Source organism: Oryctolagus cuniculus, chromosome 13 (assembly GCF_051225735.1).
Source record: "Oryctolagus cuniculus isolate XC-2025 breed Fujian yellow rabbit chromosome 13, ASM5122573v1, whole genome shotgun sequence".
Lineage (NCBI taxonomy): Eukaryota > Metazoa > Chordata > Mammalia > Lagomorpha > Leporidae > Oryctolagus > Oryctolagus cuniculus.
Window position 1 is genome coordinate 1434326 of NC_142879.1, and position 21665 is coordinate 1455990.

The 21665-nt window shown below is 48.0% G+C and overlaps 1 protein-coding gene across 7 annotated transcripts in view; it reads left to right on the plus strand.

The window, feature by feature from the left end:
• SMG7 (SMG7 nonsense mediated mRNA decay factor) overlaps positions 1 to 21665 on the plus strand; it is a 77040-nt gene that overhangs the window by 28032 nt on the left and 27343 nt on the right. For 4 of the 7 annotated variants that reach the window (XM_051841429.3, XM_089311965.1, XM_089311964.1 and 1 more), the window contains exons 2-5: positions 1915 to 2053; positions 13862 to 13893; positions 15337 to 15454; positions 17132 to 17264. In XM_051841429.3, the coding sequence (XP_051697389.2) occupies positions 1950 to 2053; positions 13862 to 13893; positions 15337 to 15454; positions 17132 to 17264 (387 nt within the window). In that variant the 5' untranslated portion in view covers positions 1915 to 1949. The remainder of the gene's footprint in view (positions 1 to 1914; positions 2054 to 13861; positions 13894 to 15336; positions 15455 to 17131; positions 17265 to 21665) is intronic. The other 3 variants (XM_051841430.3, XM_089311966.1, XM_051841431.3) reach the window with 3 other exon arrangements.

A 21665-nucleotide genomic window follows, 5' to 3' on the forward strand; every position in this document is an offset into this window, starting at 1 on the left:
TGCCTGTAAGGTATTCTTTCTTTAAAAGCATGTTTTAAATACTTTGTATTATCTGTGTGTTTTATTTCTTGAGGTTATAGTGATTATTGTTAAGAATGGGTTATTTTTTTGAGGGGTTGAATCAGGGTGTGCATTTGGCCTAGCAGTTAAGATAGCAGTTGGGATACACAAATCCCATACATTGGAGTACTGAGTTTAAGTCCCCACTCCACTCCCAGTTCCCGCTTCCTGCTCATGTGCATCTTGGGCAACAGCTGCAGTGGGTGAGTCTCTGGCACCCGTGCGGGAGACTGGCTCTCCTCGCTCCTGCCACTGTGGGCGTTTGCTGAGCTCCCTGTCTCACTGCCTCTCCAGTAAATTGATCCCCCAAAAGAAGTTTGTTCTTCCTCATCCTCAGGTGAAAATTTCTTCAGTTTGTTTGTCAGATTTAAGCAGGTTTCATTTTTAGGGTATTGGCCATTTATTGAGAAACTGTTTAGTCCAAATCAGGTGTCTTGGCAGCCTGTGAGCTGGCACTGGGTGTACATATCTGGAGGTGAGGATGTGTAACGTGGCTTCCTGGGAGGACTTGTCCAGCCACGGCGCTCTCACAGACGTGCTGAGTTTTAAATTACGAGAAGGGCTTTAGAGACAGGAAGAGGAGAGGAGTACAGACTCTAAGGGGCCAAACAGCAAGGAACTAAGAGCCATTTTGGTTCATGGGATTGGAAAGCTGAGGAGCTTGGCTTTTGTCGTGAGGTATGTTCTCGCGTTATTTTCCACAGAGGTCCAGCCGGAACCCTAAAGAGCACTGGGACGCATGTTTTGGAGCCACCATGCTCCTTTCCAGTTGTATTTTTACAATTGTGAAAAAGTTTGTTTCTATGCTGGGACCAATTAGTGTGAGTTCTTGGCTTCTCTTGCCTGACTTACAGAATGCGGGTAATTATCCTGGATTGTTGGGAGGAGGAATAATGACTGTTAATGATGATAATAACAATATGGCTAACGCGTTCTGAGGGCTTACTTGCCTAGGAGCACTCCTAATGACTTGCGTTACTTCATTTAATCCTCAAACATCTCAGTGAGGTAGGTGCTTCTGTTCTCTCCATCGTCTGACAGAGTGGGTGTGGAGAGGTCACTTGGCTTTACAAGTGGCCGCATGGTACCTGACTTCACTGGACGGTGCTCCCATCCTGGGACGCTGCACAACAAACAGCATTTAGCACGGTATCTGCACATAAAAACGTGAGCAGTGTGAATTACAGTAACCCCAGTGATCAGCAGCCAACAATACTTAACTTACTTTGCCCAAATCTTTGAATTAAATTGAAGTCCCCAAGAACTTGTGCGGCTTTTCCCGTGCCTCAACTTAGTCATTGCTGAACGCAGACGGTGCGCGACACGAGACTGCCTTCCGTTGCCTCTCTTGCTGTCTGTCTACGCCAGAGTTTAAATCCCTGGCAGGGACCATGTCTGCTGTTCCCCTGGTACACACAGCCCCGTGCACTGTACGTTGAGCATATAGAGATGAGCAGTAGCGTTCAGTGAGAGCAGATGTAGAAACCTGGCATTCTCGCCCGTAGAATGTAAGCGTTACCTCACCACCCGCGACTGTGGGTTAATGGCTATCCAGGCTTTCCCTTCGGTCAGGAGTGCGTCTGCCTCCGTGGTCCAGGGCTTTCTCTCCCTGTCCTGCAGGCCCCTGCGGGGGCCCAGCCTGTAGGTATCACCCATAACGCTTTAGTCTAAAACTAAAATGTTCTAGAAATACATGGAACACATGTCTAAACTGTGTATTCTAAGAAACTGCTTATAAAAAGGAAAAGGGCTTTGATATTTTGGCTTTGCCTTTCTGTCACATTGTCATTTCAAATAAAGAGAAATACTATTTTATGTGCGTTAACGCCTGTTTTCCTCCTCTCCTCTGTCTAGAGTGTCTTAAAGCATTCTACCTTGTGAGAGATTGGATGTTCTGGCAGATAGTCATTGTGGGAGAAAACGTTTCATGTAAGTCCCAGATGAGGACCGAAAACTTGAAATCAGAGGAGCGTCTGAAATCGAGTACTATTAGGTAGGATACAAATCACAAGGGATTTGTCCTTTTTTTTTCCTTTTAGAGATGTATATTGAAAGTATTCGTATTGTGTGAACACTAATCGCAGAATCAGACTGTCTGAGTATTTGATTTTGGCCAAGATTGGGGAAGGGCATGCTAAGGATTTGTTAACCTGTATGACTTCATGAGAACTTTGTCATGTTTACCTTGTTATCCGCATTTATATCTTGTGGCCAAGGGAATTTAAAATATTCTTTAATGAAGTAAATTTAAAAAATTTATATGTTTATGCATGAAGCTTTGGACATTTATGACCAGGTGTCTTCTGGTGCCAGAGTTGTGTTTTGGGTCTGTGCATGGTCAGATGCACTGGTGTGCAGGGCTCATCGACTCAGCTGCACACATGAGTGTGGGTGCCGCCCAGCCTTCCAGGTGTGTGGGCGTGTGCTGACAGCTCCGAACATGCTTGATGCCAGGGCTGCCGCCTTTCACGGCGCGCAGGAGTTGCCCTCGCCCGTGCCGTGGCAGCTGTTTCGGAAGGCCTGCTTTTGTGGCCGCCTCTGGAGCGAGGGTGCACGCTGCTGCCTCCAGCTGTGTGGCCTTGTGCTCCCTCGCCTCCTCAGTAAGATGCGGGCATTGCTGCTTCCTGGGAGGGCCAGGGGTCTCATCCCAGGAAGGCATGGGAGCAGGACCTGGCGAGCAGTAAGGGTCCAGAGTCTGTTGGCATGATTTATAGTTGGCTTGATGTACCATCGGGTCCAGTTTTTAAGAAGCACTTGTTAAATAATAAAAATGTAAGGAGAACTGATGTTTAGAGAAGTGGAAAGAAAGAAGGGAGGGAGGGACATCTTAACCCAATTCATGGAATCTATCTACCTCTGATTTTAGTTTCTTTTCACAATAAGAGTGCTCTTCATGACATTCGAACAGTTTGTTCTTCCTTGTTTACCATTACTGGCTTTTTTTTTTTTTAAGATTTATTTTATTTATTTGAAAGGCAGAGTTGGGGGGGGTGTGAAGGAGACGGGGGAGAGAGACAGAGAGAAGCTCCATCCCCTGGTTCACTCCCCAGATAGCTGGGCCAGGCTGGAGCTAGGAGCCTCTTCATGGGTACAAGGGCCCAAGGACTTGGGCCATTCTCTGCTGCTTTCCCAGGTGGGGTGAACCTGCGTCCCTGTGGGATGCCATAGTTGCAGGTGCTAGCTTCACCCACCGTGCTACAGTGCTGGCCCAAACCTGGGGTCTTTTACCCCACCTTGATGTGTTGTCTTAACCCCATGGACCCACAGCAGGCGTCCCACGAAGCACAGAGGAAAGAATGCCAGATGGCAGTGATTTGGTGGTCGCCAAGGTGTCTGTGTCCCACACTGCTTCCTGACTCGGAGGGATCCCCTGGTTCTTCTGTGTGACCTGCCTGCTGGTGTCTGTTCTTGGCACTCGTCTCATCTGCGTACATCCCTCCACCTTCTCATCGGCCTGCTGTCCAAGCTGACAACCGGGAGTGACCTCGAAGCTTCCCTCTGCTGCATCTCCCCTTCCTCTGCTTCCAGATAGAGTTCATGGGAAGTGCATATTATGAAAAAAACTGTGCATGAGTCTAAAAATTTTTGCACCAAAGTAAACTCACACTGACCTGGTAGCACCCGTTTGCACGAGGTCTGGGGTGTGGCACTTAGAATGGTAAGACCTCAGTGTGAAGAGAACAGAGAACCGCTGGTGATGCGTTGGTGCAGCGGTTAACACTGCTGTGGACCCCTCCCAGCTAGGGGTGCCTGATTTCAGTCCTAGGCTCTGCTTAGGTTCCAGCTTCCTGCTGATGTGCGCACGCTGGAGAGCAGCAGGGGTGGCTCAAGTGCTTGGTTCCCTGCCACCCAGGTGGGAGACCTGGATTGAGTTCGGAGCTCTTGGCTTCAGCTTGGCCTAGCCCTGGCTGTTGTGGGCATCTGGGGGAGTGAACCGGCAGATGGAAGATGGAGGAAGATGCCCGTGTGCTCGCTGGCTCTCGTGCGCTCTCTCTGCCTTTCAGATTAAAAATGTAAATAAATAAATAAATAAATAAAACTTTGTTTTTAAAAAAGAGAAAAAGAGCCCCTATCAGAGCAACATGAATTCTGCTCAAATTGGAACAAGAACAGACTTCAGATTTCCGATGAAATTCAGGTGGAGGAATGGTGAAATCATTGTTGCTTTATGAAAAGTGTGGCAGCGGTGGGGGCATTTCTTCTCATTTGGATATTTATAGCATCATTCACGGACCTCACAAAATTTTCAACTTAAAAATTAGCCTGCAGTAGATGTATCAGATTTCAAGTCCTGCCCGTGGTTGTCTGGGCAGTGCCAGACCAGTGATTTTGTGGGCCTCGTATGGCCTGCAGACTGGCCGTTCCCCTCCCTGCTTGTTTTGAGAAGGGACAGGAAGATGCCGAATGCCCGTGTGTGGTGGTGGACCGTCCACATCAGTTTGCAAGGAAGATACTGATCGTGTCTGTGCCCTGGTTGAGGGGTCCAGTGGTGAACAGCAAAAAGAACAGCCAACACATGGACGTCTCAGCTGGTTCAGCTTGTGCATGTGGTGCCCAGAGCTTTGAAAGGAAATTTTAAACGACTGGGATCATGATCCTGAAGCGTTTCTTCTAAGAATCTTAGCAGGAGCTGAAACAGGGCTGTGCCAGTGCAGTCTGCGGCTGCCGAGAGGTGGAAGTGGGCCCGGCGGGGCCTCAGCAGGTCATTCGCGAGCAGAGTTCATGGCAGCAGTTTGTTGCCTTCCCTGCCTGCCAAGGCAAGGTCAGCCAAAGCAGACACTGGGGACTCCCAGGAGCGCCGTCCTGCAGCGCGCGCCACGTGCTCCTGCTCGCTCACTGCTCTCGCAGGCCACTTCCCTTCCTGAGCTTCGGTGGAGATCCCTGGGCCGCCACCTGACTTCATTTCTTTGTTCATTTGTTTCCTAATCTTAGGAAATCGTTAAAGGGCACCGTTTTCCTTTAGGTAGTGATGTTAAGAGACCACAGTGGCACGGGACAGTCCCAGGACCTCAGTGCTCCAGGGGTGGGCCAGATGTCATCTAATTGTTTACAACAGTGCCCTGAATTTGATGGAGCTTATGTCAAGAAATGAAATGTCAATATTTTTGTTTCATTTCTCTTGAACTTTTTGAAGTCTTCATATTGCTTAAATATAGATTTGTTGTCACCCATCTGTATTGTTACATCCTCACTTCCAGTTTTGACCCTTAAAAATCCATCTTGTAGTAGTCTTGGGAAGATGCAGATGTAACCGTGCTGTCCCCTTACTTAAAATGCAGCTCTGGTTTCCTGTCAGGCCAGCATGGGCTCCTTGATGTGCTGTGAGGAATCCCACAGCCCACACAGCCCTCAGTTCCCCAGCGCCTTCTGTGGCTTCCTGTCCTGCGTTTCGTGCTCCATGGCTGAGCCTTGCTTTTTACTGTTGCACTGTTTCTTCTGGAAGACTAAGACCTTCTTAGTCAAACTGGCTCTTCCTAAATGCAGATGCTCCTCAGAGATTACGGAGGGAAGGTGTTGGTACGGAACACTGGAGTGTTAGGAGACTCGTGCCTGATCCACTGCTCTGGTCCATAGAGAGCCGACAAAAGTGGTTTTGTTAGCACGTTAGAACTGAGAAAAACTCCTTCAGCACTGCCCTGGGTTGTCTTTTCTAAATTAAATTCAACAGCACAGCAGTATGACTGAATTTTTCTGATGGATGGTCTGCTGTCACAGCTGTCGATGGGCACGTGTTTCTGTGATGGTGTGGATGAGAGCATCTTGTGTTATGGTGTCAGGCCTACTACAAACAATTAGGATTAGGTTCTCATGTTTTATTATTAAAAAAACTCATGGGAACAAATATAAAAAAGTTAAAGTGGCAAAATCTACCTTGGCTTTTGCTTTAATAATAATAAAAAAATGTAGCCTCCTCTTCTAAAATGAATGATTTGCCTTTTCGTAGCTGTAAGTTGTATGTTGGCTTGTCTTCCTTGAATTCTGATCATGGAGAAAGGGAGCTGGGAATCATTTAAAGGAATCTCTTACTTACCCCTGGTTTGGAAATATCTTCTATTTTTGAACCATGAATCTTACAGTGTGTTTTCTTAAGAGAGAATATCCTATCCTGCATTTGTTACTTTGCATTGTTACATAAATATTGTGTATGATCAAGCTATTTGTTAAAGAAGATTAACTCAAATTTTAGTTTTTTTTCTTCTGACATTGAAAAAAATTATAAAATAATTAAGCACTGAAAGCCCCAGGTCTGTGGGTTATTACTATCAAACATTTCAGATTTTTTTTCTTACTTTCTTTTTTCTTTAAAGAATTATTTTTATTTGAAAGGCAGAGTGTGACAGAGAGAGAGAGAGAGAGAGAGAGAGAGAGAGATCGATCCTGCAATCGCTGGTTCAGTCCCCAAATGGCTGCAGCGGTTGGGCTGGGCCAAGCCGAAGCCAGGAGCCAGGAGCTGCTTCCTGGTCTCACGGGGGAGCAGGGGCCCAAGCACTTGGGCCATCTTCCCTTGCTTTCCCAGGCATTAGCAGGGACTGGATTGGAAGTGGAGCAGACAGGACTGGAACCAGCACCCATATGGGATGCTGGCACTGCAGCTGTCAGCTTTATCTGCTACACCGCAGCACTGCCCCCCCCCCCCCCAAACACTGTTATGTTGCAATGCTGCTGACTGGCAGTGTGACCTTGTGCATGGTTCTTAACCTCTCTCCTTGGGCTTCCTCCACTGTAAAGTGGGGACAATAATGGTGCATTGTGCAAGTTAAATGATTACTTTATGTAAAGCCATCGCCAGTAGTGAGTGCTAGTTATGGTGTTAGATATTACAGTAGCTAGTGCTTTGAAAGTATTAAATGTGTTTATAGAAGTGACGATGGCCAGTGCCGTGGCTCACTAGGCTAATCTTCCGCCTTGCGGCGCCGGCACACCGGGTTGTAGTCCCAGTCGGGGCACCGGATTCTGTCCCGGTTGCCCCTCTTCCAGGCCAGCTCTCTGCTGTGGCAAGGGAGTGCAGGGGAGGATGGCCCAAGTGCTTGGGCCCTGCACCCTGTGGGAGACCAGGATAAGCACCTGGCTCCTGCCTTCGGATCAGCGCGGTGCGGCGGCCGCGGTGGCCGTTAGAGGGTGAACCAACAGCAAAGGAAGACCTTTCTCTGTCTCTCTCTCTCACTGTCCACTCTGCCTGTCCAAAAAAAAAAAAGTGATGATTATGTTGTCTCGCTCATTGTCAGCCTTGGACATATGTGACTCTCACTGAATGTTTCAGATTTTATTCAGCCTTTTAATGATTTTTTCTTTTATTGCTTGATAGAAATGTTTTATTTCTCATTTAATAAATTAAGACTGTATATTTAGTATTTTTTTTTTTTTGACAGGCAGAGTGGACAGTGAGAGAGAGAGACAGAGAGAGAAAGGTCTTCCTTTGCCGTTGGTTCACCCTCCAATGGCCGCCGCTGCAGCCGGCGCACCGCGCTGATCAATGGCAGGAGCCAGGAGCCAGGTGCTTTTCCTGGTCTCCCATGGGGTGCAGGGCCCAAGCACCTGGGCCATCCTCCACTGCACTCCCTGGCCATAGCAGAGAGCTGGCCTGGAAGAGGGGCAACCGGGACAGAATCCGGCGCCCCGACCGGGACTAGAACCCGGTGTGCCGGCACCGCAAGGCGGAGGATTAGCCTATTGAGCCACGGCGCCGGCTGAGACTGTATATTTAGTATTTTAAAAGTTTGTTTTAGGCCGGCGCCGCGGCTCACTAGGCTAATTCTCTGCCTGTGGCGCCGGCACACCAGGTTCTAGTCCTGGTTGGGGCGCCGGATTCTGTCCCGGCTGCTGCTCTTCCAGTCCAGCTCTCTGCTGTGGCCCGGGAGGGCAGTGGAGGATGGCCCAAGTCCTTGGACCCTGTGTCGCTCCCCCTCTTCGTGGAGGAACGACACAGGACCCTGCGCTGTTCTTTCGTCTGCTCGGCCCTCCCCGGGTTTGCTGCTATCTCTTCCCGGGTTGGCTACTATCCCTTCCACCTCCGTGGAAGGGCAGTTCCCCCTGGCCACATTCCCCACTTCCGCAGGGGAGCGGCACACCGCCGGCCGGCTTTCTTGGGGGCTGCACAGGTGTTCCTTCAGCTAGATGTTCCCCTTAGATGTTCCTGGTGCATGCCGTCTCTCTCCTCCTTTATAGTCCTCCTCCGCCAATCACACGCCGAGTATGCTGCTCTCCTCCAATCAGGAGCAAGTCCTACAGTTTATTGGTTGAACTGGAGGCAGCTGTGCGGAAGCTGTTTACTTCTCTCCCAGTGCCATATTGTGGGAGAGCAGATGCATAGAATAAGTCTTAATTCCAGTAACTCAGTCCAGTCCGGGCTGCTCCCCACACCCTGCACCTGCATGGGAGACCAGGAGAAGCACCTGGCTCCTGGCTTCGGATCAGCGCAGTGCAGCGGCCATTGTGGGGTGAACCAATGGAAAAGGAAGACCTTTCTCCCTGTCTCTCTCACTGTCCACTCTGCCTGTCCAAAAAAAAAAAAAGTTTGTTTTAAAACTATAGTTGACAGTGCTGTTTTATTATTAAAAGCATGGTGACTTCAATTCTTAGATTCTTGATTTATTCACTCTTTTAGTTAATTTCTTTAGCTTAAGTTAAGAATAAAAAGAAATGTTGCCACACCCCTTTCAAGAAAATACATTTAAAGCTCTTGTCTGTATAGGCATTGGCTGGAAACTTCATGTCAATCTGGAAGTTCTTGAACTTAGCCAGTTGGGCACTGAGCACAGTGTTTATATAAACATAATAATGAAATAATCAAATTTGTGCTAGTCCACACAACGCCATTGATTTGATGTCTTGATACTGTGTACTGTAAAAAAAGAAAACAGTTATTTAGGGGGAGGGAGATAAGGATTCCTGGGATGTATGTATGTGAAAAACGTATTTGAGAGGCAGAGTTAGAAGAAAATCTTCCATCCATAGTTTCACTCCCCAAGTGGCCACAGCAGCTGGAGCTTGACCAGTCGGGAGCTGCTTCCAGATCTCTTCCAGGTGCCCCTGTGGATGCAGGTGTGAGTCCCGGCTGCTCCACTTCCTACCCAGCTCTCTGTAATGTGTCTGGGAGAGCAGCAGAAGATGGCCCAAGTGCTTGGCCCCTGCACCCACGTGGGAGACCCTGAAGAAGCTCCTGGCTCGTGGCTTTAGCCTGACTCAGCTTTGGCTGTTGTGGCCATCTGGGAGTGAACTGGCAGTTGGAAGATCTCTCTGTCTCTCTCTAACTCTGCCTTTTAAATACATAAAATAAATCTTTGAAACAACAAAATAATCCTCTTACCTGTCTGAATAACTACTTTGGGGATACAGAAAAAAAAAAACAATTAATGAATACTAGACGCCAAGCCTTGTTTTAAACAGTTTGCCAATCAGTTCAGTCAAAAATAAACATGGCCTATAAGAGCTAACTGCTTCCAATTATATGAGGCTGTTTTTTTTTTTTTTTTAAACATTGTCCCCTTTGTGACGAGTTTAACATACGAATAAAAACCGTCTTTACTCTGAAGACAAAATTGTTGAAAATTCCTCCTATGGGAAGACTACTTCATCTGAGAATTTAGACTTCCTACTCATCTGCTCCCTCAAGAGGAGCCAATGTTATTTCGTGTTTGGTGGCCACGCCCCCGTGCCGTGTGGCTACGAGCAGGAAGATGGTGTGTCTATGGTGGCTGCAGCTGTGCACCCACAAAACTCCCCAGAGACAGCCCAGCGTGAAAGGGGACTTCATGCGCCGGCTGACCCCCTGTCACAGGGTGACATTCACTTGCTGTGCGCTTCCTGATAATATCGTCAGCTTCCGTTTCCTTCTTTTATGAAAAGATGTTTTTGTTTTAGGTTAGTTGACTTAATTGTTGTTTAATTGACAGCATGAAACAGGTGGCTAAGCCTATGTTCGTTTTTGTCATAGAACTTTGTTTATTCTAATGTGAAAGAAATAGAAACAACTTGGCCTTTGGAATCAGAAAGAACAAACTGACGCTGCTTTGTGGCCATGGGCACGTTATTTCTCTCAGCGCTTCGGTTTCCTTATTAATAAACGAGCGTTGCACCTGTCCCCTGAGTTCTGTTTTCCTGAATTTATTGTCTGTCACTGCAGCGGAGCCTAGGTTGTTGGAGTCAGTCACCTGTGCCCCTTTCAGAACCTGGGGGAGACGGCAGAGGTGGAGCCCACTGCTCCTCAGACACCGTCGCAGACGCTTTACCCTCACACGCTTTTGTTGTACTTTCATTATTACATTTTTCTTGGACAAATTATTACATATTAGTAAAGTTTGTATGTTTGTTGATTTTGTCTTCACAAGTAAACCTTGATTGGAATGAGGAAACCTTAGATACAGGATTCTAAGAAGGATGTGTTGCTAAGTGGTAACAGAGTGAAGTAGAGGCTTTGTAACTTCGCAGCGTAGGCAAGGAGGGAGAGGTCCTTGAATCCAGTAGAGCCGCGTAGTCGGCCCTGGAGAGGGAGCTGTGGGTTCATAAAGCAGCGGCAGCGGTCCAGGAGGGTTTGGAGGGAGGAAGGGAGAAAGTGTGGCATCGGCATGGTGGAATAGGTGGTGTGCGTATCAAGTGGCATGACCTTGGGATTTAGGAGCAGATAGCCAACAGCCTTGCAAAGAATTCTTTTAACACCGGAAGTTACCCCCAAAGTGAATGCTGAAGCAAGGCTGTTTGAGTGATGGCGTTGGATGTGATCGACGGTTTAGGCCTGCGTGTAGCTGTTTATTGGGTAGTGTTTGTTTATACTGATAGTTTTCATGAATCTTTTGGCTTCTTTCATAGCACTCGGTTATGATTCTTTTGTTTGGAAGCTTTTTGAAGGCTGGGGAGCATGAAAGAATTCGCTTTACATTTTTATGAAATTAAAATCCACAATTAATTATAAGTACCTAATAGATTATCTAAAAAATTTACTGTAGAAATTTAGAACCTTAATATTCTCTAGCTTTCATGTCAAAGTTTTTTGTTTCTGTTTTTGTTTTTTTTTTTTTTTTAATGGAAATCTCGGGCCAGTGCCATGGCTCACTTGGTTAATCCTCCGTCTGTGGTGCCGGCATCCCATATGGGCTCTGGTTCTAGTCCCGGTTGCCCTTCTTCCAGTCCAGCTCTCTGCTGTGGCCCGGGAGTGCAGTGGAGGATGGCCCAAGTGCTTGGGCCCTGCACCCCGTGGGAGACCAGGAGGAGGCACCTGGCTCCTGGCTTCAGATCGGCGCAGTGCTAGCTATAGCAACCATTTGGGGGGTGAACCAATGGAAGGAAGACCTTTCTCTCTGACTCTCTCTTTCACTGTCTATAACTCTGTCAAGAAAGAAAGAAAGAAAGAGAGAGAGAGGGGGAGGGAGGGAGGGAGGGAGGGAGGGAAGGAAGGAAGGAAGGAAGGAAGGAAGGAAGGAAGGAAGGAAGGAAGGAAGGAAGGAAATCTCTTGGGGCCAGTGTTTGGGACCCTGCACCCACACGGGAGACCTGGAAGAAGCTCCTGGCTTTAGCTTGGCCCAGCCCTGGCCACAGTGGCCATCTGGGGAGTGAACCAACAAAGGGAAGATCTCTCTCTCTCTCTTGCTCTTTTTAACTCTTGCTTTCAAGTAAATAAATAAAATCTTCTAAAAAAGATAAAAATGTACGTCTCTTAAGCTTATATATTTACCTTTTTATTTTTTAGGTGATATGTAGTAACTGTGCAGCCCATGGGGCACAGTGAGATATTTTGATGCATGTATGTATTGTGTAATGGTATTTAGCAGGTGCATTACCTTACACATTGTCAAGTTTCTTCTCTTAGAGCTGTTCTCAAATATTCAGTGCCATGTTGTTAGCCAAGCGTGTGGTCACCCTGGTGAGCAGTAGAGCGGCAGAGCTTGCTCTAGCTGTCTGTGACTTGTCACCCAGTGACTGGTCCCCTGCCCCCACCTCCTCCTCAGGAAGCACCCGTCTGCCCTCCTCTCTGTGAGATAGCTTCTTTCCATTCCACCTGAGTGAGGTCATGAAGGAGAGGAAGTGACTGGCTTCACCGAAGAGTGGTTGAGTGCCTGCTGTGTGCTTGGCACTGTGCTGCTAGGCGGGTTGTGGTGGTGGTGAGCATTCTGGAAGTCTGATGTGTGCCAGGAAGAACGTGCATGTGCCTTGAGAGAGTGATGTGGGTGTACTTCATCTACACGGGCTTCCTGAGGAGGGGAGGTGCACTGGAGAAGCCGGCCGGCTGGCCGGAGTCGGGGCAGGGGCTGGGCAGGTGGTGAGGGGAGGAGAGCAGGTGGAGTGTGTGGCTGGGAGACTGTCGGTTTTGTAGGACATTCCAGTAAAGATTTTGTCTCTGCCCTAGGAGCGGTGGAAAGTCAGCCTAGTGGGTTTGTTTGTTTGTTTTTCTGAAGATATATTTACTTGAAAGGCAGAGTTAGAGGCAGAGAGAAAGAGAGAGAGAAAGAGAGAGAGAGAGGTCTTTCATCTGCTGGTTCACTGCCGAGATGGCCGTGACGGCCAGAGCTGAGCTGATCAGGAACCCTGAACTTTCTCTGGGTCTCCCGCACGGGTGCAGGGGCCCAAGCACTTGGGATATCTTCTGCTTTTCCAGGTCATAGCAGGGAGCTGGATCGGAAGTGGAGCAGCTGGGACTTGAACTTGTGCCCATATGGGATGCAGCACTGCAGGAGGTGGCTTTACCTCTCTGCCACAGCACTGGCCCCCCTAGTGTTTTAAGTGGGCAGCTGGTAGGCTAGGTTTGCTTTCCAGAGTCCCCTCTGCTGGCCGGTGGAGGACAGAATAAAATGAGGCAGCAGTGAAGTAGAGAAAACAGTTTGGTGGCTTTGTTACCCTCCAGCCAAGGGATGGTTACAACTTCAGTGAGAGTGACAGAAAAGGAGAGAAGGGAAAATCAGCAGATTGGATGCTCTCTGGAGCTGACTGATGTATGTAGGTGTTCAGGAGACACCGTCATGGCTCCCTCCCTGTTTCTCATTCTGCCTTTCAAATAAATAAGACAGATCATTAAAAAAAAAAAAAGAAAGAAAGTATGAGCACAGCCACAAGGGGCTGGCATTGTGGCATAGCAAGTGCACCAGCATCCCACATGGCATCTGTTTGGGTTCTGGAGGTTCCACTTCTGATCTGGCTCCTTGCCAGTGTACCTGGCAAATCCGCGGAAGATGGTCCAGGTGCTTGGCCTGCACCCACGTTTCAGACCTGAAAGGAGCTCTTGGCTCCTGGCTGTTGCAGCCATTTGGGGAGTGAACCAGCGGATGGAAGATCACTGTCTTACCCTCTCTGTAACTTTGCCTTTCAAATAAATAAACAAATCTGTAAACACACATACACACACACACAGAACTGTTCAAAGTTAAAAGTTTAATCAGAAAAATGAGACCTTAAGAAAGGCTAGACAGAGTGTCCCTAAGTGGAATGCTGGGTGTTCAACGAGAGGTGTGATGCCGCTGTCGCTTTACCGCGAAAAGTGAGAGGAGGGTCAGGGCTGGGGGTGAGGAGGAGAAGGAAGCAGCAGTTTGGGGAGAGTGGACATTAACAGAGTGCCTGTGAGTTCCAGAGACACAGTGAGATTTCCTGGCAGTATTTTAGTTTAATAAGCACCACTTGATGTCGTCTTTGACACTCAGGGTTGGAAGGAAGCAGGACAGGGCGCTGCAGGTAGCAGGTGCAGTCGCAGGGGATCCTGCGTCAGCGAGGCCGCGTGCAGCCTCCGTGTGTCTTGCTGCTGCGACATGCTCTCCAGGGTTGCTGGGGCTGGGTCGGCCTGGTTTGTTCTAACTCGTGTTCTCCTTTTCCTCTGCAGGCAGGCAGAAGTCCTGAAGGCTGACATGACAGGTACTGGACTGTGTCTTTCTCACACTGATTCCGTGTCGTCAGGTTAACGGAAGAACAGCCTCTCTCCTGTCTGTCGTAGCACTGAGTCCTGTCGTAGGTGCCAGAGGGACGACAGCTTGCTGTTGGCCTCAAATAGTTACTGTTTTGTACTTTGAATTCTTACTTGAACCTGTCAGGAACTTTATATAGCACATGTCACACTGAATTGAATATTACCTAATTCTAAGTATGTAATCACTTAGTTTTTAACAGTGATTTAGCATACAGAAAAAATAGTTCCTCCTCCATATGAATTCGAATCTGCATAAACCAAACATCTTACCGTGTTAGGTTAATATCTTCCTGGGGAAATGCTCTTCCTATTTCTGATTACTCACACTTGCGTAGTAGGTAATCCTTCAAAAAAAGGATTTGCAGAACTGCGCTGAGAGTCTTGAAGTTGAGTGAGTGACCTCACAGGCTTCCCTTTCTCTACTTGGAAGATGGCTGAGGGCTTCTGGGAGCAGGCGTTAGCTGCAGAACTCGCAGACACACGGTTCTCCCCCACGTGGTGACCAGCATCTGCTCTGCGCCGTGGGGCCGTGAAGAATTAAACTGCTGTGGTGTCCGTAACCGCCAGGATTGACAGTCCAAGGGAAATTGGGCCGTCGCGGTGCCTTTGGCTCACCTTGTAAAACCACAGTCACGGTACTGATACTGTCATCCAAAGAACAACTTAGCGTAGCCCCAGTTGGTGTAGCGCCTCGTCTCCGAGCTGCGCATGGTGGCGCCGTGAGCTGCTGCGGCGTGCTCCTGGGTTGGCACTGAGAGCGTGGCATGAACAGTGCGCGGGGCAACACCGTGCTCTGTGCCACTGCCTCTGGGCCGTGAGCACCCCAGTAAGTAGTGGGGTTTGACTTGTGCGGGGGCCGTGGGGCTGCCCGGGGGCTTCAGCTGAGATGTGATTTCCTCATCGAATGCAGCCCGTTTTCTTGCTGTCAGTGGATGTAAGCAGGTTTGGATAAACCTGCAAACCTGTTTGTGGTTGAGAACCTAGGGAGGACTTCCTTTTGGGCGGAGTCTCGGGGCCGGGGTTGGGTTGCTGCGTGGGGTGTGGCGGCTGCGTGCAGCAGCATCACGTAGGGACTGCTCGTTGGCGGCACGTCAGAGTGCCTTGCTGTCACTTGCTAAATGGAGCAGCTCGGCGGCGCTGATGCTGTGGGCTTCCCAGGACTCTGGCAGACAGGGCGTGTGTGGGGGCCTCCTTTCAGAGTAAAAGACAAATACAGGCGCGTTGGAAGGCAGGTTTGGTCACCAGCTGAAAGGTGGACCTGTGGAAGGTGGTCCTGTGAAGCCAGGGACACACTCCTTTTCCTTTGGGGTTAGGGAGGGGAGGAAGCGTTGCAGGCACGAGGCTGGACCGTCTGATTGTCGTCTGTCATTGTGTTTCTGTTTATCACTCAGATTCTAAGCTGGGGCCGGCGGAGGTCTGGACTTCCAGGCAGGCTCTGCAAGACCTCTACCAGAGAATGCTGGTGACTGATTTGGAGTACGCTCTAGACAAGAAAGTAGAGCAGGATCTGTAAGTATGCTGTGTGGGGCAGCCTGCAAGGTCAAGGAGCGCACCATGGCTTTGAAACAGTTTGGCTATTTGCTTAAACTACCTCAGAGTAAGCTTTTTCAATGGAAACAGATTCTAATATTTGCGATTCTGTCGGAACAGAGTATATGGCCATATTATTTTAGACACAGTCTTCGGAGTTGAGAAAAAGATTTAGAGTTGAATCTCGTTAAGGATGGCTCTTTTAGGGAAGGAATATCAGAGTGCTGGATGCTGTGTGTTCAGCCCCACATGTAAGCCTTGACTGATTGAAAGAAAAGATGCAAGCGTGCTTTGGGGAAATCTTAACTTGCTAAATGTGATTCTATAAATTGTTTCTGGAGAAAAATGTATTTGCCTTGTATAGAAAGTTCTTTTTCACCAAATTAGTATCCCCCCCCACACAACCAAAGAAATATTTTGTGTATTTAAGCTATTCCACATGTTCTTTTTGTAAGGGGTGAAATTCATAGAACCAGATTCTAAAGTACATAAAGATCTTTTGTGTAGGCCCTTGGGTTGCCTGATGGGAAGTTTAAAGTCAGTTCAGAACATTCTGCCTAATAAAGCCCATTACCCTAAATGGTGGTGAGGGTTGATTTCTCCCATCGTGCACAGCTTTCTTAGATACTTCAGTCTAGTAATAGAGGCCGGCCACAGCCAGTCAGTCCACACCTGTGGTACTGGAGTCAGGGGGGAGCTGTCGTCAGGAACACTAGAGAGTGACTGTGCTGAGGGATTAACAAACCCAGCACGCGGGAGCAGGGGTGGGAGCCTCTCGCCCTGCCAAGGCAACCACAGGCAGGCCTAGAATTCAGTAAATCCATAGTAGTTTACTTTTCGTTGGTCATTGTGTATGGCTGTGAATGGTTTTCTTAAATATCAAAATGGCCCTCGGCAGAAGAAAGGTCCCCACCCCTGCTGTAGGTCTCAGAAGTTGCTACTGACAGACTAGTGTACTCTGCAGGTGGAATGTGGACTCCTCGTGTGTGTTTGCTGTTGATATTTTTCTCCCTGTGATTTTCAAGTCAGAGACCCTATTTCACCATAATTGAATTGAAAGTGATTATTTTTTTGTCACTTGATTGTTGGAGGCAATGTTATAATAGCATTTTGGTATACTATATATCCGCCTTGTGTTGTTTATTTTAAAGAGCCAAAATTGAAATGTGACTTCTATTTCAGGCTCTAGAGAAAATGTTAATCCTCAGAGAAGTTAGGAGAGCTATTCAGGAGGCATGGGGCGGAACGCCTGGAGATCTGTGTAACACGTCACCTGACAGGCTGCAGTCGCTTGGTTTTGGTACAGTGTGTGGAAATTGGCTGACAGCTGTTTCACTTTGGTCTTGCCACTCTAGTTGTGGTTCTGTAGTGGGGTCCCTGAACAGGCCGTGAGGCTCTAGTGGCTCTGAGAGATTAGTAGCCGAAGGCACAGTCTGACCGTTTGAACATTCGGTAAGTGTTTACTGAGGCCAGTTAGATGCTCTTGCATGTCTAGTCGTGTTCAAAGGGGAGCATAAAGGTATTTAATAACTGTAATACAGGCTTACTGTCTAGTTTGGCATAATTATAACAAATAGTTCTTTCTTGTTCTCAGGGGGACCAGTGTCTGCCCTGTGAGTCACTGCTGTACCCAATAGAATTACATTTTGTTTTCAGCTGGAATCATGCCTTTAAGAATCAGATCACAACACTGCAAGGCCAGGCAAAGAATCGAGCAAACCCGAATCGGAGTGAAGTGCAGGCAAACCTCTCCCTGTTCCTAGAGGCAGCTAGTGGCTTCTACACGCAGGTGAGCTCTTCGTTACATACTGATTTTCTCCTGTTAGTGGTCAGCTCTCTACTCCTCAGGTCATCTTAAATTGTTTACCACAGTGGTTTAAAAAAAGAGTTCCCACTCTTAAAAAGTTTGATATTTTGGCATAAATGTATGCATACAGAAGAGGTAGCACACGAACAAAGTGTTAGTGAGCTGGCGGCCGGGGCAGAGCGCTTGCTCACGTGTGCGTTTAGTCACGGTGAGAGCAGCCGTGTTGTGCAAGATGAGATGCAGTCAGGATTGAAACTCTCACGTGAATGTTCAGAATGGTGTTATTTACACCACGGAGTTTATGTAGATCTTGAAACATTACTAGCCTGTGCGAAACGGAGTGGCTTTTCCTCACTTTCCTTATCGCGTCTGGCTAGAACGTCTCAGGCCAGGTGAAGGGAGAAGCAGGCTTGTTTCTTCTGATCGTGGGCTTTTCTCCACTGTAAGCAGGATCTTTCAGAAGACTCCCATCGCACCCATTTTTAATAACAAGATTTTATTTATGTTAACACTGAAGGGCAACGTTAGAGAGAGAGAGAGGGGTCTTCCATCCATCCTCTGGTTCACTCCCCAAATGGCCACAACAGCCAGGGCCGGCCAGACTGAGGCCAGCAGCCGGGGCTCCTTCCCGGTCTCCGTGTGGTACAGGGGCCCTGCAGTGCCGGGGTCGTCTTCTGCAGCTTGCTAGGCGCGTAAGCAGGGAGCTGGGCTGGAAGTGGAGCAGCAGGACTGACTCACTGGCACCACTGTGGCTGCCGGCGCTGCCCGCGGCGGCTTCACCTGCTGCGCCACAGCGCCGGCCCCTTGCCATGCCTTTGAAGCAGAAGAAAAGGGCCCGAGGGCTGGATGACATCAGCGCTGTCAGCGAATGGGGATCATTTATTCATGTTTACTCGGATTGAACATTTGTCACAGTTCGTCACTAAAGAACTCAAGTACATTTCCTATTCTCAGGACATTTTCAAGTTTAGGCCAGTTTTTACAGCGTAAGTTGGTACTTCTGGAGGAGGCCCGGTGTGCACATGTTCACGCTTGCTGTTTTACAATGGCTGTCGAGCTCATGGTGCTAGCGCACAGCCCAGCTGCGGGGGCGCGAGGCAGTTAGGACAGGTGGTTTACCGTTTAGGAGATACCCAGTGTAAATGAAAAGTGAATACGTTATAGATACTGTGGGCGTTTTGTTTTGTATTTCTGACCTTAAAAATAACACTTGGGGCCAGCACTGTGGCATAGCAGATAAAACTGCCGTCTGCAGTGTCGGCATCCCATATGGGTGCCGGTTCAAGTCCTGGCCGCTCCACTTCCAATCCAGCTCTTTGCTATGGCCTGGGAAAGCAGTAGAAGATGGCCCAAGTCCTTGGGCCCCTGAACCTGCGTGGGAGACCCAGAAGAAGCTCCTGGCTCCTGGCTTCGGATCGGCACAGCTCCGGCTGTTGTGGCCAATTAGTGAACCAGTGGATAGAAGACCTCCCTCCCTCCCTCCCTCTCTCTCTCTGCCTCTCCTTCTCTGTGTAACTCTGGCTTTCAAATAAATAAATAAATATTTTTTAAAAAATGCATGTTTTAAGAAATTTGAAAGGCATCCAGTGTCCCAAAATTTTTTCATGAATGTCCCCATTCAAGATAAATTGCCACTTTAATATCTCCAGTGTTTATATATTTTTACATAATTAAGATAGTACTGTACATCTAGTTTTGTATCTGTTTATATAAATATGAGTTCTTTGTTTAAACAGTTTAATAAATATATGCATAGCATAAAGTGTTTTCTCTAATATTGGCTTATTTCCTGAGGACTAGCACTTCAAATTGAAATCATTAGATTAGTAAAAGTTGAAATGGTGTTAATATATTTTGTTGTTTTCCCAAAGGATCATCATTTGTAACATTTCCCCCCAGTTTCTTCTGTTCACTTGTTTAGTGTTTTGTGGAGTAGAGAAGTTATTAGGTTTAGCTTCCTTCTTGGCAGTTTTTTACTTTTGTCCATAGTCAGCGGATATATTTAATAATAATCACACCTGAGGAAGCAAATGAATAATCAGTTCAAATTTGACATTTGAAAATACCAGTGTCGTGTAACAGGGTAATAGGTAAATTATAGCATGACTATAAATTTGGACATGTGAAACTATTATAAATAATGCTTACAAAGTTTTCTGTAGAAGATTCATTATTTATTTGAGAGTCAGAGTTGCCGAGGGAGAAGGGGAGACCGAGGTCTTCCATCCGCTGGTTCAGTCCCTCAGGGCTGTGACGTCCAGGGCTGGGCCAGGAGGATGCCAGGAGCCTGGAACTCAATCCAGGCTTCCCACGTGGGTGCAGGACCCTAAACGCTTGGGCTGGGCCTTTAGTGGAGAGCTGGTCGGATGTTAAGCAGCTGAGTCGTGAACTGGCACCCACATGGAATGTGTTTGTCACGGGCGGCAGCTTGACCGGCTACATCACAGAGCCAGCCCCAAGATTTTGTTAAATGTTTCTCAAATTGATCTACTTGAAAGGCAGAGCAATGGAGACAGAAAGAAGCATCTCCGAGCTGCCAGTTCAGTCCCCAGATGACAGCGACGGCTGGCGATAGGCCAGGCTGAAGTCCATCGTTAAGAACTCCGTCTGGGTTTTCCACATGCGTGGATGGCAGGAACCCAAGTACTTGAGCCGTCCTCGCTTCCTCCCAAAGTGCACGTTAGCAGGAAGTGGGCTCCATGCTTGCTCACCCGCTGCGCCGCGGTGCCGGCCTGAGGGTTGTTTAAGATGAGAAAATTGTTTTGTTGTTAATAAAAAGTCATAGTGACGCGGTCTCAGCTCAGGGGGATGTTAACCAAGGCCCTGTCTGCCCAGCTGGGCTTTGAGCCGTGTTCTGCTCTCCCAGAGTTCCGTAGGCACTTAAACAGCTTCTGTGGACGTTTCGGGCGCTTGCAGTTTCTGAAGCAGAGTCTAGTTTTAGAACTTGTCTTGTTTCTGACTCCAATCTCTCGTCGTCCCGTGCAGCAGAAGACAACTGGAATATGGCTTGGGAGGCAGAGGAGCAGGAAGGAGGTGGTGCAGCCGCCGGAGGCCGGGAGGCAGCCACTGGCAGTGCATTTCTAGAGTGGCTGTTATCCAGATGAGCTTGTCATCCTGGAAAGCAATTTTTTTTTTTAAGATTTATTTTTGTTTATTTATTTGAAAGAGTTATAAAGAAAGGGAGAGACAGAGATCTTCCATCCACTGGTTCACTCGTCAAATTGCTGAAGCCAGGAGCCTGAAACTCCATCTGGGTGTCCCAGTGGGGGGCGGGGCCGTCTCTGCTGCTTTCCCAGGCCCATCAGCAGAGAGCTGGATCAGAAGTGGGGCGGCGGGGTCTCATACTGGCGCCCATGGGATTCCAGCAGCGCAGCTGGTGGGTGGCTTAACCCTGTGCACCACAGTGCTGGCCCTTTGAAAGTGATTCGTGACCTTTAACCTTTATGATGTGGTGACGTGTGTTCAAGGATTTAACTGGACATTGGTAAGCTGAAATCTTCAAGAAAGTAAAGCAAGAATCTTTTTTTTTTTGAGGGGGTATAATGTTTGTAAAAGCATTTTGTTAGAAGATATAAACATTAAATGTCTCAAAAATGGTTTTATAAAGGGGAAATGTGGGTAATTTAATTTTGAAATTAATTTTTAAGCAGCCTGCATTGATTTTCCCTGCTTGCACTTCACAGGCAGTGGTTAAGTTTTGCTTACATTCCGTGTTAGTTTAGGCACCAGCGTCAGGGCTTTTCACTTGCAGTTTTAGGTTATGATGTTGATAATTGGTCTTTGAAGCAGGTAGTAGTTCCTTGGTTACATGCACTGCAAATTTAACCACCAGCCTAAGGAAGTAGACCAATTCTAGATCTTTATATGGCCTGTTCGCAAGATGTAGATTTTGAGTTTTGATTTTAAGTGTAGTTGCGTGCCGTTGGAAAATAAGCAAGGGACTAACATGTTCAGATTTGCTTTTGTTAAGAGGACCGTGATACTGGGGTCACAGCTGGAAGCCCATTAGGATGCTCCTGTGCCAGTGCAGAGAAATAGGTAGACCTCTGCAGCATAGCCACTAAGACTTGACTGGATTGGATCTGTGGTGTCAGAGTAAAGGATACCGAGAAGTCACTGGCCTGAGCAGCTGGTTGAGTAGTTGTACCGTGTGCTCCGATGGGGCTCACCGGAGGACAGCAGCTTTGTCCCTGTTAGATTAGAGCAGTGACTGATGTCTCAGTCGAGATGGCAAATAGGTTAATTGGAGAAGCAAGCTGGGAAGGTCAGCGGCAGGCTGAATTTCATGACGACCGTGATAACCTGGGGTGATGCAGATGGGAGCAGGTTTAGCGGAAAGGGAGCCCCTGTCGCGGAGGGAGAACACTCAGGAGAGGGGCCTCA